The sequence below is a fragment of the Ranitomeya variabilis genome, chromosome 3 (genome assembly GCF_051348905.1).
Source record: "Ranitomeya variabilis isolate aRanVar5 chromosome 3, aRanVar5.hap1, whole genome shotgun sequence".
NCBI classification, from domain to species: Eukaryota; Metazoa; Chordata; class Amphibia; order Anura; family Dendrobatidae; genus Ranitomeya; species Ranitomeya variabilis.
In genome coordinates this window covers 659,216,397-659,231,222 of record NC_135234.1, presented here as the reverse complement: position 1 = coordinate 659,231,222, position 14,826 = coordinate 659,216,397, and the positions used below count along the sequence as shown (strand labels likewise).

General features: G+C 40.9%; 1 protein-coding gene across 2 annotated transcripts; it reads left to right on the top strand.

The window, feature by feature from the left end:
• The first annotated feature begins 367 nt into the window (after positions 1–367).
• Positions 368–14,405, top strand: LOC143818472 (chymotrypsin-like elastase family member 1). Of its 2 annotated transcripts, XM_077299767.1 has the most exons (8): positions 368–430; positions 3,217–3,308; positions 5,908–6,008; positions 6,505–6,630; positions 9,449–9,585; positions 10,838–10,983; positions 11,908–12,057; positions 14,286–14,405. In XM_077299767.1, the coding sequence occupies exons 1-8, from the start codon at positions 391–393 to the stop codon at positions 14,292–14,294; spliced, it is 801 nt and encodes a 266-aa protein (XP_077155882.1). In that variant the 5' UTR covers positions 368–390; the 3' UTR covers positions 14,295–14,405. The 2 variants fall into 2 exon arrangements, with proteins under 2 accessions (XP_077155882.1, XP_077155881.1); XM_077299766.1 differs by lacking the exon at positions 14,286–14,405 and having other exon boundaries at positions 376–430; positions 11,908–12,072.
• The last annotated feature ends 421 nt before the right edge of the window (positions 14,406–14,826 follow it).

Sequence of the window (14,826 nt, the reverse complement as noted above, 5' to 3'; positions counted from 1 at the left end):
ATTTGTCACTAATGTATTCTAATCCCCCCTGAATGTACATCTGGAGCTTCTGAGCCATTTTTTATGACATTTTGAAATATGTATCCTCCAATGTTATGCCCCCAATGTTATGAAACCCCCTCCATTATACAGATTTGCAAATCTTCCTTTGTGGAGACATATTATGATGATGAAATAACCATTATTGTTACTACAATCTGTTGCTTCTATTTTTGTTACATCTAAGATTATCTATTATTCGTCCTTGTTTTCCATGTAATGGCTCACAAGCAAAAAAAAGAACCATTGCACCTGTCACATCCAAAATAATTCCCAGTACCTATCTCCAGGTCTATAAAAGAGTTGTGCCTGTAATGAAGGCACCTAGCAGACCACAAGAACCTGATCAGAATGTTGAGGCTTCTTGTCCTTGCTGTCCTAGTCCTTTGCGGTAAGCCATGTGTAGTATAGATTTGTACATTGGGTATTTTGCTTTTAACGTGTGTAGTATTTTTTTCAAAGGAAGAGAAAAAGGCTGACACATTATGACTAGTGATGAGCGAATATACTCGTTGCTCGGGTTTTCCTGAGCACGCTCGGGTGATCTCCGAGTATTTGTGACTGCTCGAAGATTTAGTTTTCATTACAGCAGCTGAATGATTTACAGCTATTAGCCAGCTTGATTACATGTGGGAATTCCCTAGCAACCAGGCAACCCCCACATGTACTCAGCCTGGCTAGTAGCTGTAAATCATTCAGCTGAGGTGATCAAAACTATATCTCCAAACACTAACAAATACTCGAGACCACCCGAGCGTGCTCCGGAAATCTTGAGCAACGTGTATATTCGCTCATCACTAATTACGACCTTTGCTAAAACATCTCTGGATCTTTAGTCAGCTCATAGATTGTCATCTCACATGAATATGTACTGAAATCGTTGTTCTGCAACTTCTGTGCTTTACCATCTAAAATAGATGGTTCTTTATGTGCAATATCAGGCATCTACTTGGGTTCGAGAGTTTAAAAGGAGTCTGTCAAAACAGAATGACTGTTCAAACCGAGCACTGGCACTTGGTGCACCCTTGGTGTGGCCAAACCGTTCAGTGCACCTTTCCACCTACTTGTTTTTTCTTCTGTCTCTGCCCTTTTGAAATTCAGAGATGTGAATCAAAGAGGAGAAGTTGGGAAAGTATTCTGCACTGATGGATTCTCTTTAATCTCAGTGGCATCCATAGGTGACAAGAAGCCGTATTGCAAATATGTAAAAATAGTTTCCCCATGGTGCAGACTTACTAAGAATGTTGTTACTCTGAAGAAGGAAGTTCTGCACAGGGTCTCATTAAATATTACAGGGATGGGATCATCAGCTCTGGACCCATCTCTGCATGGGACCCCTAAGAGCCGTACAATCTACCTCTATGATGTATGTATGACCAAATGACTCTAACCAGTCATAGGTCGCCTCCCCCTGTTTTCTGCAGGCTCTAGCGATGAGCCCCCAACTTTTCTGGCATATGTGCCCCTAAAATCCGCTGGTGGAATCATGATCCACCCGCTGCTGTTAACGTGTTAAATGCCAATGTCAATTTCTGAATTAAGCATTTAACATGATCGTGCCGGAAGCGTGTCAGAAACCCCGCCCATTGGTGCAATTATCACATGACCATGGGTTGACGATGGGTTGGCATGGCAACTCGGGGTCTGCAGTAGACCCCTGTGGTTGTGATTGCCAGATAGCTATGAGTGCCGTCCAGTGGCCGGTGCTCATAACAAGTGAGTATTTCTGCTACATAGAGCAGGGCTTAAGCGTAACAAGAAAAAAGTCAAAACGCCAGAATTAGCTTTTTTGCTCTCTGCAACATTGCATCGAAATGCGATAACGGTTGATCAAAAGATCGTATGGGCAGCAAAATGGTATCAATAAAAATGTGAGCCCGGCATGCAAAAAATAAGCCCTAACTTAGCCGCAGATCACAAAAAATTGAGACGCTATGGGTCTGGAAAATGGCGACTTTTTTTGGGGGGGGGTTACAAACTGTGGATTTTTTTCACCACTGTGAACTCATAATGACCTCGAGAATCATAATGGCAGGTCAGTTTTAGCATTTAGTGAACATGGTAAAAAAAATTGAGAAATTGCCATTTTTGTTTCCAATTTCACCGCACTTTGAATTTTTTTTGTCTGTTTTCCAATACATTATATGGTAAAACCAATGGTTTCGTTGAAAAGTACAACTTGTCCCTCAAAAATCAACATGGCCATTTTGTTGGAAAACTAAAAAAAAGTTATGGCTCTGGGAAGAAAGGGAACAAAAACTGGAGAAGCAAAAACGGAAAAATCCAAGGCAGTGAAGGGGTTAATCACACAATATCAATCTTATTTTCAATCAATGGCAAGAAAATGTTTTCATTATGCAAACAACTATATTCGGAAATGAATGGATTACAGCTATTCATTCATTACATTTGAAACCGAAAAAAGTTATGTATAAAATATATTGTACGAGTATTAAAGGGAAACTGGCAACAGATTGTTGCTACCCCACCTGAGAGCAGCATGATGTAGGGACAGAGAACCTGATTTCAGTTGATGTCATTTTGATAAAATCTGTTATCTTCTACAGATCTAGCAGTCCTCTGAATGCTGAGCTCTGTACAATCCCGCTCAACACCACTGATTGGCAGCTCTCTACCCTTGTGCAGTGTACACAGAAAGCTGTCAATCAGTGGTGGGGGCGGGGTTATACACAGCTCATGAATATGGGGGACTATCTGTTAGCAGGATTACTAGTCCTAATGATAATCTCCTGCTGTTAAAACAGTGATTCTATCAAAACTACAGCAAGCAGCCCAGTAAGTCACACATTTCTGGTGTCAGGATCCCTGTCTCTACATTATTCTGCTCTCAGATTAGGTAGCAAAAACTTGGTCCCAGACTTCCTTAAGTGTAATCAGGTGCCATTGTCTCTGTGAATATATACTATATCTGCAATGGAGTCATGAGGAATCTTATTCATGTTCACTTGCCAATAATTACAAAAATGGTTGAAGCAAAGAAATGTCACCAGAGCATTTAATAACTTATTTCATCATTCATTGTTAAATGAAACGCTATATAAACAGATATCTCAAGTTAGGAGACACATTAGTCCTGACCGGCTGCCTTCATAAGATCATAGGTTTTATAGGGGTAAAATCAACTATTTCTAGCTGTTCTTCCTTTCTTCAACATAGGACACTGCTCTGTGCAGTACATAGAGGATGTAGAAGACAACTCAAGAGTGGTTGGAGGCTCCAACTCCGCAGCCAACGCCTGGCCGTGGCAGGTCTGTAGTTATATTAAGAAATGGTAACAACATGCTCACGTAAGATGACAGGAAACCAAGGGAATAAGCAAAATGTATAGATCCAGCAGCAGCTTAAAAACCCATTAGTCATCATTTTTCATCATGTTTATTTTATCAAACAATTGTTTTTTTTAATTTTTGAGTACAGGCTTTTCCAAGAGTAGTCAGGGTCGCTGTAGCCACCTATGGGAAACAGCCACTGTATAAGTTTAGCCAAGAAAATACAGCTGCACTCTGAAATGCTATAATATGCAAACCTTGAATATATCAAATTGGAACTGCTAAAGAAAATATGTAAAAAAAAAAAAAAATGAAGGTCGTTAGTGCACAAGGTATCCAATTCATGAGAGCCCATCAGCCATGACGAGGCGCACACCTTTGATAGGACCCTAACCTTATATGCCTCTCCCGGATTATAAGCCTAAAAATGTAGGCCTCTTTCACACATCGGTATAAAACACGTATGTGAAAAAACGATACTGGTGTCATCCTTGTTTTTCCGGTACGGATAAAGAAAGGAATAAATTACAAAGCTTCTCCTATAGTTTGCAATGTTAAACATGTAACATGTACAGCACGCGGATGGTAACTGATGTCATCCATGTGGTGTACGTGTTTTTCACGGACTTGTCATCCATACTGCCCAAAAAAAATGGACCTGACTCTATGTGTTTTGCACGGAAACACAGTCTGTATAAAAACATAAACATGTGAGCAGCACTATAGAATGTAATGGGTACATGCGAGATCCATGAGAAAAACTGATACCACACGTACTGGAAACACGGACCTGTAAAAGAGGCCTTAAGTCCAGCTATAATTAAAAACGCTTTAGGCTGATGGGAGAAATGTTGTTAGAAAAGAGTATACTACAAAAAAAAAAAAAAAAAAAACTGAACAGCACCTCCAAACAGAATATGGCAAGTGTGAACAGGTACAAGCCGTCACGACTATTCGATATAACCAAGAAGATACAGCTGCACTCTGAAATGCTACATGTTAAAAAATCCAAGAGAGAGACAAAGTGCAAATAAGGTCTTATCTGGAAACACAGATGTGGAGTAAAAAAGCGCAATTGTGCTCACCTGGTTTGGGCTGTGTACACACGACCACTAAAAGCGCTTGAGACTTCTGCAGACCCCCGAGGAAATAAAGCATAGGCAATGGAAAAAACAGGGATTCTGCGCTAAAGTAGGAAGAAGAATTACAGATGCCAATCTTATCGGCAATATGAATAAACCACTTACTATTTCGATTGGCATATGTCATTCTTCTTCCTACGGCAGCTCAGAATCAACCCATTTTTTTTCATTGCCCATATGTTAAAAAGGTAGGTACTTAGGTACTGAAGGCACTGAGCGCAATCTATAAGTCTTGCCACATGTCTTAGTATATTCATCCAAACCAGAATCTTCTCCAACAGGAAAAACACCTCTATTTCCAGACAGCTGTTTAAGGGTTCTTGCCCCTAATCAGTGCAAGGCCGGTTTCACACATCAGTGGCTCCGGTATGTGTGGTGACAGTTTTCTCACGTACCGGAGACACTTGACTCACGTAGACACATTAAAATAAATCTGTCTCTGCACATGTCAGCGTGTTTTCACGGACCGTGTGTCCATTTGAAAAACATGGAGACATGTCAGTGTTCGTGGGAGCGCACGTATCACACGGACCCATTAAAGTCAATGGGTCCGTGTAAACACGTACCACACACGGATGCTGTCCGTGTGCCGTGCAGGAGACAGCGCTACAGTATGTGCTGTCCCCTGCTTTGGGTGCTGAAGCCGGAATTCATTCCTTCTTGCCAGCAGCGTTCGCTGGAGAGAAGGAATGAAAAATCATTGTTTTTTGTTTTTTTGTGGTTAAAATAAAGTTCCCGGTAACCTCCCCCCTCCCACCCCCTGTGCGCCCGCCCGCTGGAAATAAAATACTCACCCAGCTCCCTCGATGCTTCCTCTCAGCGTCGCAGCTTGTCCTGTATGAGCGGTCACGTGGTGCCGCTCATTACAGTGATGAATATGCGGCTCCACCCCTGGGGAGCTTACTTGTTTATAGAAGGCAAGTCTGATAACAAAAATGTTGTAAAAACTTGTATATGTATTGGTATACTTACACATCAGCTATACTGACGATAGATTTACACGTGATTACATTGTCGGCATTGATTGACTCCACTCCTCCACCCTTATCATTTCTGTGAGATTCTTCAGTTGTGTTACCTTGAAAGTGTGATTCTGCTCTACTCCGAGAACAACTCTATTAAAACCAGATCTTACTAGTTGTCATGACTCTGCTGCGGTAAATCTGTGATGAGAGTATTTTTTTCCTGGAAACTTTCATTATTATTATGGGAAATTCACAAAACTTCCTAATAATTGCGCTCAATCCATGTACCCTTGTGTACCCTCGTGTAGACCCTGGTCACCTCTGTAGAAGCTTTGCTGGTAGCATGTATCACCCAAAACACTTCTGCCCCTGAAAACCATATGTTGACATGAAATTAACCTAGAACATCCTGGGATAAAAATATTGTGTAACTTTTACTTGAATAGTAATATCTTTGCTCTGTCCATGTAGATCTCCCTCCAGTATCAGTCTGGTTCCAGCTGGTACCACACCTGTGGAGGCTCCCTGATCCTTGCCAACCGTGTGTTGACCGCTGCCCACTGTGTTGACAGGTATTGCTTTACACTTTCTTTTATTTTGGGATCATACAGGTTAATAAAATACTAAAAGGTCTAATGGATATAGTAAGCGTCTCTATGGAAGCCATTACCCATGAGGAACAGGCGAATATTCATCTGGTATGATAGCAGAAGCTAGTATCTGGTTATGTATCATGTTTTCAGCAGGTTATAATCACCTAAGGTGCTCTACTATGCACTACAGTAATGACACTTAAGGGGCTGAATACTTCCAACACTGCAGTATTTAGTAAAAGTGGTATTTAGTGGTGAATTTGGTTATATTAGTTGTGCTCAGGTAAATAATTGGTCTTGTTTTTTTGGTTTATAGCAAAAAATTAATACATTTTGATAATACATCTCATTTGCAGTGGAGGTGGAAATAATTACAATGCAACTGTAAGGACAGGCCAGAAAACTTAATTTTTCACCCTGGTGAAGAGAGGGTTAGTAATTGTCAAAATAAATGATGTTGCTTCCTGTTTAACAGGGTTGTCAACTTCCGTGTGGCACTTGGAGACCATGACCTTAGCGTGAATGAAGGTACTGAGCAGATCATTGCTGTGTCTAGCATCAAGAAGCATGCCAGCTGGAACTCCAACAGTGTGGCTTCTGGGTAAGAGGAGATAAATTGATCTTTTAGTTTGCTTTAAAAAAAAAAATCATCGTTCTTGGCAGCACATCGTCCTGTGGAAACAGAATATGTGCTGCCGAGAACTTTGGCAGCCTATGCGCACTGAACAATCTATTACTGATCTTTCTGTTCCATTGGAAGCACAGTCGGCCTGACTAAACTGGCTACTAAACATCTGCTAATCGGCTCCTATGTAGTCAATCAGTAGTCGTTTACACCCGCGTGTCGGTCAGTGTAAATGTTCCCTAAGTGAGTCCAGCTGATAAAGCCTTACATGATTACTTCATTACTTCGAGAGCCAATTCTGTATCCTCTACTCCAGTATGTGACCTCAGTCTGACATATACATGAGCCTACTCTTGTGCTGTTATGACTCAGACTAAGGTCACGTTCACACGTTCAGTGAGTCTGGTGAGTTTTTTACCTCAGTATTTGTAAGCCAAAACCAGGAGTGGAACAATCAGAGGAAAAGTAGAATAGAAACATGTCACCACTTCTTGCATTTTTCACCCACTTCTAGTTTTGACTTACAAATGCTGAGGTAAAATACTGACCAAATACTGAACGTGTGAACATGGCCTAAACCACATAAGGCCTCCTGTGTAGCTTTTGTTGACCATACATTATTGCTTTTCTTCCATATTAAATATTATGTGTGTCAAATCCATTACTAGATTAGGGGAGACATTGCTTAGTCCATCAATAAGCCATCACTCAGACTTATAATGCATATACAGTAATTATGTGTTATTTCAGTTTGGCTCGATTTTCCTTTTTTTGTCCAACGTTGGCCAGAGTGATAAGATGTTGAGCGGGCAAAGATCACAGTATCAGAATGCTGCATCACAGCAGACTGAAAGGGAACAAGGCCACATTAAGATCACTGGATATAATGGTTGGGCAGTAACTGTTCAATGAGGCGGTTACGATGGTAGTGGAAGTCCACCTAAATGTAAAAGAAGATAACCATGGTCCATGGCACTCCAAGAGATGCAATCAGAAAAAGGATTTTAATCTTATTGAAGCGTCAGTATAAAGCTGGCCAACGTTTCGGTCATCTGTGACCTTGGTCACGGCCTGTCTTTATCAAGGAGCTTATCCTGCAGTGCAGACTAAAATAAGCACTGCACTTATGATCAGCACTGCAGAATGAGCTCCTTGATATAGACAGGCCATGACCAAGGTCCACAGATGGCCAAAACATTGGCCATTGTATATTAGAGTTTTGTGCTAATACTTCAATAACGTTAAAATTCATTTTCTGGTTGCTTCTCTTGGAGAAGTTTTATCCATATGTTGGCCTCTATATAGAGGAACACTTGACAATTCATTAGTGACTATTTATTAGCTTCTTAACAGAATACAAAGTCCCCACCCGCCCTTTACTAATTCTTAATGAGCCTTAAAGGGAATCTGTCAGCAGGTTTTTTCCACCTAATTTGAGAACAGCATAATGTAGGAACAGAGACCCTGATTCCTATGATGAGTCACTTACTAGGCTGCTTGCTGTAGTTTCAATAAAATCATTGCTTTATTTGCAGAATATTAAAGGGCCACTGTCACCCCCTCCAGCCGTTATAAACTAAAAGAGCCACCTTGTGCAGCAGTAATGCTGCATTCTAACAAGGTGGCTCTTTTAGTTTTTGATTCAGTTAATCCCTGAATAAAGCGTTTTAAAGTTTGCCACAAATACCTGACTTTGTACCTGGAGGCGGTCCGAAACTTCCTCTATGAATCTCCCAACTGCCGTCACTCTTCTCTTCAGGGGCGATGGTCGCTGCCCCCTGTGCGCTGTTTCTTCTTAAATCCGGCGCCTGCGCTGTGCGTGCCTGCCTGGGACAGGCGCAGTCTTCATTGTCAGTCACAGCTCAGATGCAGGGTGCCTGACTGCGCCTGTGCTGGCAGTGCGGCCACCCTGTTGCTGAATCCCCGCCCTGCACTGTGTTATTCATTATGCACAGTGCGGGGCTGGGGTTCCTGGGCATGCGCACTGCGCTGTTCAGGCGCTCCCCCATCTCGGATGCTCCCCCTGCTCCCCCGCCTTCCAGCATTGTTATTTGCGGCTGCCCCATTACAAACGCTGGTGAGGATTAGTGTATATTGCGGCAACCTGCATCTGAGCTGTGACTGACAATGAAGACTGCGCCTGCCCCAGGCAGGCACGCACAGCGCAGGCGCCGGATTTAAGAAGAAACAGCGCGCAGGGGGCGGCGACCATCGCCACTGAAGAGAAGAGTGACGGCAGTTGGGAGATTCATAGAGGAGGCTTCAGACCGCCTCCAGGTACAAAGTCAGGTATTTGTGGCAAACTTTAAAACGCTTTATTCAGTGATTAACTGAATCAAAAACTAAAAGAGCCACCTTGTTATAATGCAGCATTACTGCTGCACAAGGTGGCTCTTTTAGTTTATAACGGCTGGAGGGGGTGACAGTGGCCCTTTAAGACTAGAGATCAAGCAAGGCTGCTGCCATCTAGACCTCCATATTCATGAGCTCTGTATAACCCCACCCCCACCACTGATTGGCAGCTTTCTGACTATGCACAGTGTCACAGAAGGCTGCCAATCAGTGGTTTGGTTGGGGTTATTCAGAGAAGTGCTAGATCTGTAGCAAATAAAACAGAACAAGCAGTCTAGTAAGTGATACATCACACGAATCAGGGTCTCTTCCTCTATATCATGCTGCTCTTTGATGGGGTAGAAAGACCTGGTGACAGATTCCCTTTAATTAATAACAGTGTTAGGATTGAATTAGTGTTAGGATTACTAATTAAAGCTTTCCATCATACTTTTCCTTTCAGTTATGATATCGCCATCCTGTCCCTGGCTTCAAGTGCTTCCCTGAACAGCTATGTACAACTGGCTGCTCTCCCAGCTGATGGTGATGTCCTGGCCAATAACTACGATTGTACCGTTACCGGATGGGGAAGAACCAGCAGTAAGTTTTACTACAGTCCATAGTACATGTTAGATGGCTGATTATGATTAAACATTTAGGGGTATTTTTTACAATTATTGAATTTTGAGTAGTCCAGGTTCATTCTCAAACTATTTTAAGTAACTGTGAAAGTAGAAAAATAAAATTAAAAAAAATATATACTTTTTAAAAATCTATAATATTCCTGGCACTATAACTTCCAGAGTGTAGCATCTAATATTATTTATCATGGGAGCTAAATATGCCCTATTCAGCTAGTGGCAAATGTGAGCTAATATATGAGGTTGCATAACTGTACAGAGAGATGGTTTCATATGTCTATCAAATTTGAGGAATATATTTTGTACATATCCTTGGTAGAAATCATTGTGGGCAGCACGGTGGCTCAGTGGTTAGCACTACCTCCGCCCATTATCCCGCCTACCCCTCCGCCGGTGTCACTGATTAGCCAAGTGTATTTATGGTTGATGAATATTCACTCCTACCCTCACCCATAATCCCACCCACCCCTCTGCCGGTGTCGCTGATTAGCCAAGTGTATATATGCTTAATGAATATTCACCGCTTCCCCGCCAATAATCCCACCCACACCTCCTAGCCAGCGTCACTGATTGAGTCAGATTGCTGTATGCCCGAGGATCGCATTGCAATCCTCGGACTGGCCATCTCCTCTCCTGACATGAGCGTTACAGTATGTATTTCTATGCAGCTGTCAAATTTTCAAGGCAAATTATTCCAGAATGCTGGCGTAGTTGCTTTGATGAATTGGGGGCTTATGTCTGTATATTATGCAGCGGCTACAGAGAGAAAAGGAAGTTATATTCTCCCTGTAGCCGCTCACTTCCAGTCATGGTGGCAGTGCAAGGAGCCGTCACAGGCACCTATCACTATACAGTGAGCAGACTGTGATCACTCCCTCCCTGCACCTTGACCAATAGCCTACTTTGCACACATACGCTGAGGAGCAAGCGATCACTCAAGGTGCAGAGGAGCGACTACCGCTGAGCTTATTGTGAGCGATACCTATTTCAACTCCCTGCACTGCCCCAAGACTGGATGAGAATGCCTGCAGGGAGAAATACAAATTCAGATTCTGCCTGAAGACATTGCTCCAGTTAACCAGTCTAAGTTGATTATTACGTTATTTATCTGCAGATCATCACTATATGCTTTTTTCAGTTATATGTAAGTAATTTCTATCATTTGAACATATTAAAGAGTAACATCATTTTGTTTTGCTTTACTTTCCTAGCTGGCGGCTCTCTGCCATCCGTCCTCCAGCAGGCCCCTCTGCCCGTCGTAGCCCACTCCACCTGCTCTACCAGCTCCTACTGGGGCAGCACTGTTAAGACTACCATGGTGTGTGCCGGTGGTAATGGAGTCCAAGCCGGATGCAATGTAAGATCAGTCACTTTTTTTTATTCTTTCAACATTTTTTACATATATTTTAATTGGTCAAATCTATGAACAATGTACCGTATGAACGGAACTCAGGCCTCGATTTATCAAACAGTTTTCAAAATAATTTTAGTGCAAAACTATTTGTTGCACAATTTTACCATTTTTATGCCAGTCCTGGCTCCCTGTGACAACTATTTGAAGGACAAGCAGGGATTAGAGAGGGCATGGCCAAGTCAGGTTGGCAAATTTTATAATTAATGTCACCAAAGCACATTTCTTACATTGGCTCACAGCAGCTGAAAAATGTGCCAAATTCTTTAAGGAGCACACACTTCTTAATTAATTTAATTAACTTCACTTCATTTTTATCAAGAATGGCATTTAAACTGCTAGTCTTCATGAATCAAGGCTAAGCTGTTTGTTCAATATTATGTACATTTTTGTAGAACCTTTTTCAGGGTGAGGAAAGTTCACTGAAATTAAAGTACCTATCCAGCATATTTTTGTAATTTCCGTACCCGTTATCAATCAGTAAAATAAGACTTTAGCAGCCGAAATGGCAGAAGACGGTGACCGGTAAGTAATTTAATGCATAAACTGAACATACTTTACCGGCAGCTAAGTGAGGTGGACAGCATCTGGAAATCACCGAGCTACTGTATGGCTCAAAAGGATTGTCTATCGCCCATTCTAAAATAAAAAAAACAATATTCCTACATTCCAGACCGGACTTCTACTTTGACAAAATACTGAAAGGCTGCAGCTGATCGCCAGCTGCTGATTGGCTGCCGGAATCACATGACATGTCATGTGACCCTTTGCATTAGAACCAAGAAGCTTCAAGCGACATTTCAGAATCAGCCTAACAGAATTATTGATCACAAAAGAAATCATGTTTATGTATCCATCTTTTCTTTTTAGGGAGATTCTGGTGGCCCTCTGAACTGTGCCGTCGGTGGTGTCTTCCAAGTTCACGGTATTGCTAGCTTTGTGTCCTCCCTGGGATGCAATGCTTACCTTAAGCCTACTGTCTTCACCAGAGTATCTGCTTACATCTCCTGGATCAACAGCGTGAGTTCATACTAAAAAACTTGTTTTTATATTCTACCACATCATAGTACAAAAATGCACAGAAGTTGGCACTAGTGGGCTATGGTCTAATTCACCTAATCATGCTCATAGAGAATGGTCGGATCTAAAGGAGAAATGCAGATATAATCATGGTTGGGGTTAAGTCTAAATTTTCGTGTATTTTCAATGCACTACTATTTTGGACTCGTTCAGGCAAACATATTAAATGTCCATGTGCTGTCAGTATGCAAAACTTATAGCACACTGCCCAATACACGTCAATGTGGTAGTTCACTTCCACGATTTTACACTGGAACTGATGATTTACATATAAACAAATCACAGCATGATGTACTTTGGTTCATATTTAGAATCAAACTCACCAATTACACCATGTGCACAATTATTGGGCAATTTATAATTTTGATGAATAATTTTACTATTGAACAACTTCAGTGCTGTTGGTCAATCTAAAAGGTTAATAAACCTGAAGCCTGAATATTTAAGAAAGTAAAAGTGAGATTTTGTCTTTCGTAGGATAAGATCTATGTGTGTAGAATTATTGGCAACTATTAGTGACCATTATTATTATGCAACTAAGTGAAAAAACGTAAATTTTGAGAATTATAACAAATATCTCAAAGTGTACAAAAATAGATTTCTGTCATTTAGAAAAAAAATCAGCAACCAACATAGTCACCCTTCTGTTGAATAACGGTCATAAGCCGTCCATTCATGGAGTCCGTCAGTTTCTTAATCTTAAAATTTTTGGGCAGCACCAACCACGGTGTCCCAGTCACTGCTCAGAGAGGTGACTGCTATCTTTCACAGTAAAGCTCCCATTTAAGAAGGGCCCACAAGTTCTCAATAGAGCTTAGGTCAGGCAAGGAAGGGGCCATGTCATTATTCATTCATTTTTAAAGTGTGGTCCTTGCCACAAATTAATTTTAATTCTAAATCTCTATCTATTTAATGTCATAATCTAAACTTTTTTTCTAATACACTTTAAGTAAAAATCCATATCCTTCCTCACGACACTAAATACTATATATAATTTTTTACTACCTCCTCTTTAATGACACTTTGTTTCAGAATCCCAGTGCAAGCTGGGATGCTGAATCGAAACATCCTCAGGAAGTAGAGGCTGCTGTCACTGCCATAGCCTGAAGCGAATTGTCATCAGTGACCTCCATTTCAGGGGTTAGGCTAGTCCCTGCTCTATTGAGCATGCGTTGGTTGTCAATTCCGATATATGCTCAGTAGATTCTTGTCACTATGCAATATGCATAGTGACAGTGCGCTCCCTTGCTGGCTCAGATCAGAAGTAACGAACCGGCAAGAGAACACATTGTAAGAAGAACATCTAGAGTGCAGAAACCAGTGCTACCCCAACAAGTGACGTCACTGAACACCTTGTACTTCTGGGCTCTCCAAGGAGGCTGCAGTTCTGGAATATGACAGCACTGGAGGATAATGGCTTCCTGGCTGCTTCCAATTTTATTCTTCTCAAATCTTTGGCAATTAATTATTTTTTCTTTCTCAACTTGTTTTTTCCCTGCTGACTATTTGCAACAAAACTTTTGATGGTTCTCTGGTCACACCCAAATATCTTAGCAATTTGAGGACTGCTTCATCCCTCTGAAAAGAAAAAGAATATTACAAGTCTTACAGTCAACTAAATCTCTTTTTTGGTCCATTTCGCCGGAGAAAAAAAGCTGTCAAGAAATTCTACACACCTTAATAAAGGGTGTTATATACAGCTTGGAGTCGGAAAAGATGCATAACAATGATGATATGGTCAAAATACTGACTTGTCTAATAAGTGTATAAGTCAAGGGGTACGCACAAAAAGGATTACAAATGGGTTACTGTCCGTATGTGTAAGCATTTTTCACTGATACTTTACAATAATTAAGAGATGAAATCGTATGTGACCTTTATTATTTATTTATTCACATATATGGATGTATAATAAAGGAAATAAAGAACTGCGTATGGAAGAGATGGTTATACGGATGAAAAATCATCTTTTTTTTCTGGAAAACAATAAACAACCCTGTCAAAGGGATGAAATAAATTAGCAATGAGAACAGACATTTACTAATTCCATGAAGCTTGGTATTTTTATTAAAATGTCATTCTATAGAAAGGGGCCAGATACCACTGGTTGCCGGCTGAAGTAATTGACCTGGAATTATTCTCACGTGTGATTTTTTTTTTTCTTTCAGAATGTCTAAATTGCTACTTGGATAATCTCGGAAAATACAGAACAGATTAGCTTATCACTTTGTTTTAACGCCAGTGGAATTATTTATGCTACTCCATTAAAAGACTTATTTCGATCAGACTCTCGTTAGTGTCAGTTTGTTCAATACAGTTGTCCCTTAAAGTGTAACCCTCATTTTATTTTTTTATTTCATAAATCAATAAATAAGCAAGTTTGTAATATATCTTATGAGAGAAATCTGCAAATTTCTCAACTGATCCTTCATCCTCAAAATCCTCAATTCCCCGGTAAAATCTTCACTCAGTGAAGACAGATTTTGTACATTACTGAGAGAAGAGATGACAGTTGCTACTGATAAGATTTAATAGAGTCTACAGGAGAAAGAAGACGTGCACAAGGAACCATTGGTATAAAAAATGTACCTTTATTAGGCAGATGAGACATAAAATAGAGATTAAACATGTGAGTCATCCAATGGCTGGCACCACAAAACAGCAAGAGGCATAATAGTATGGTAATATAATGGGTTGAGCCTAAAAGAA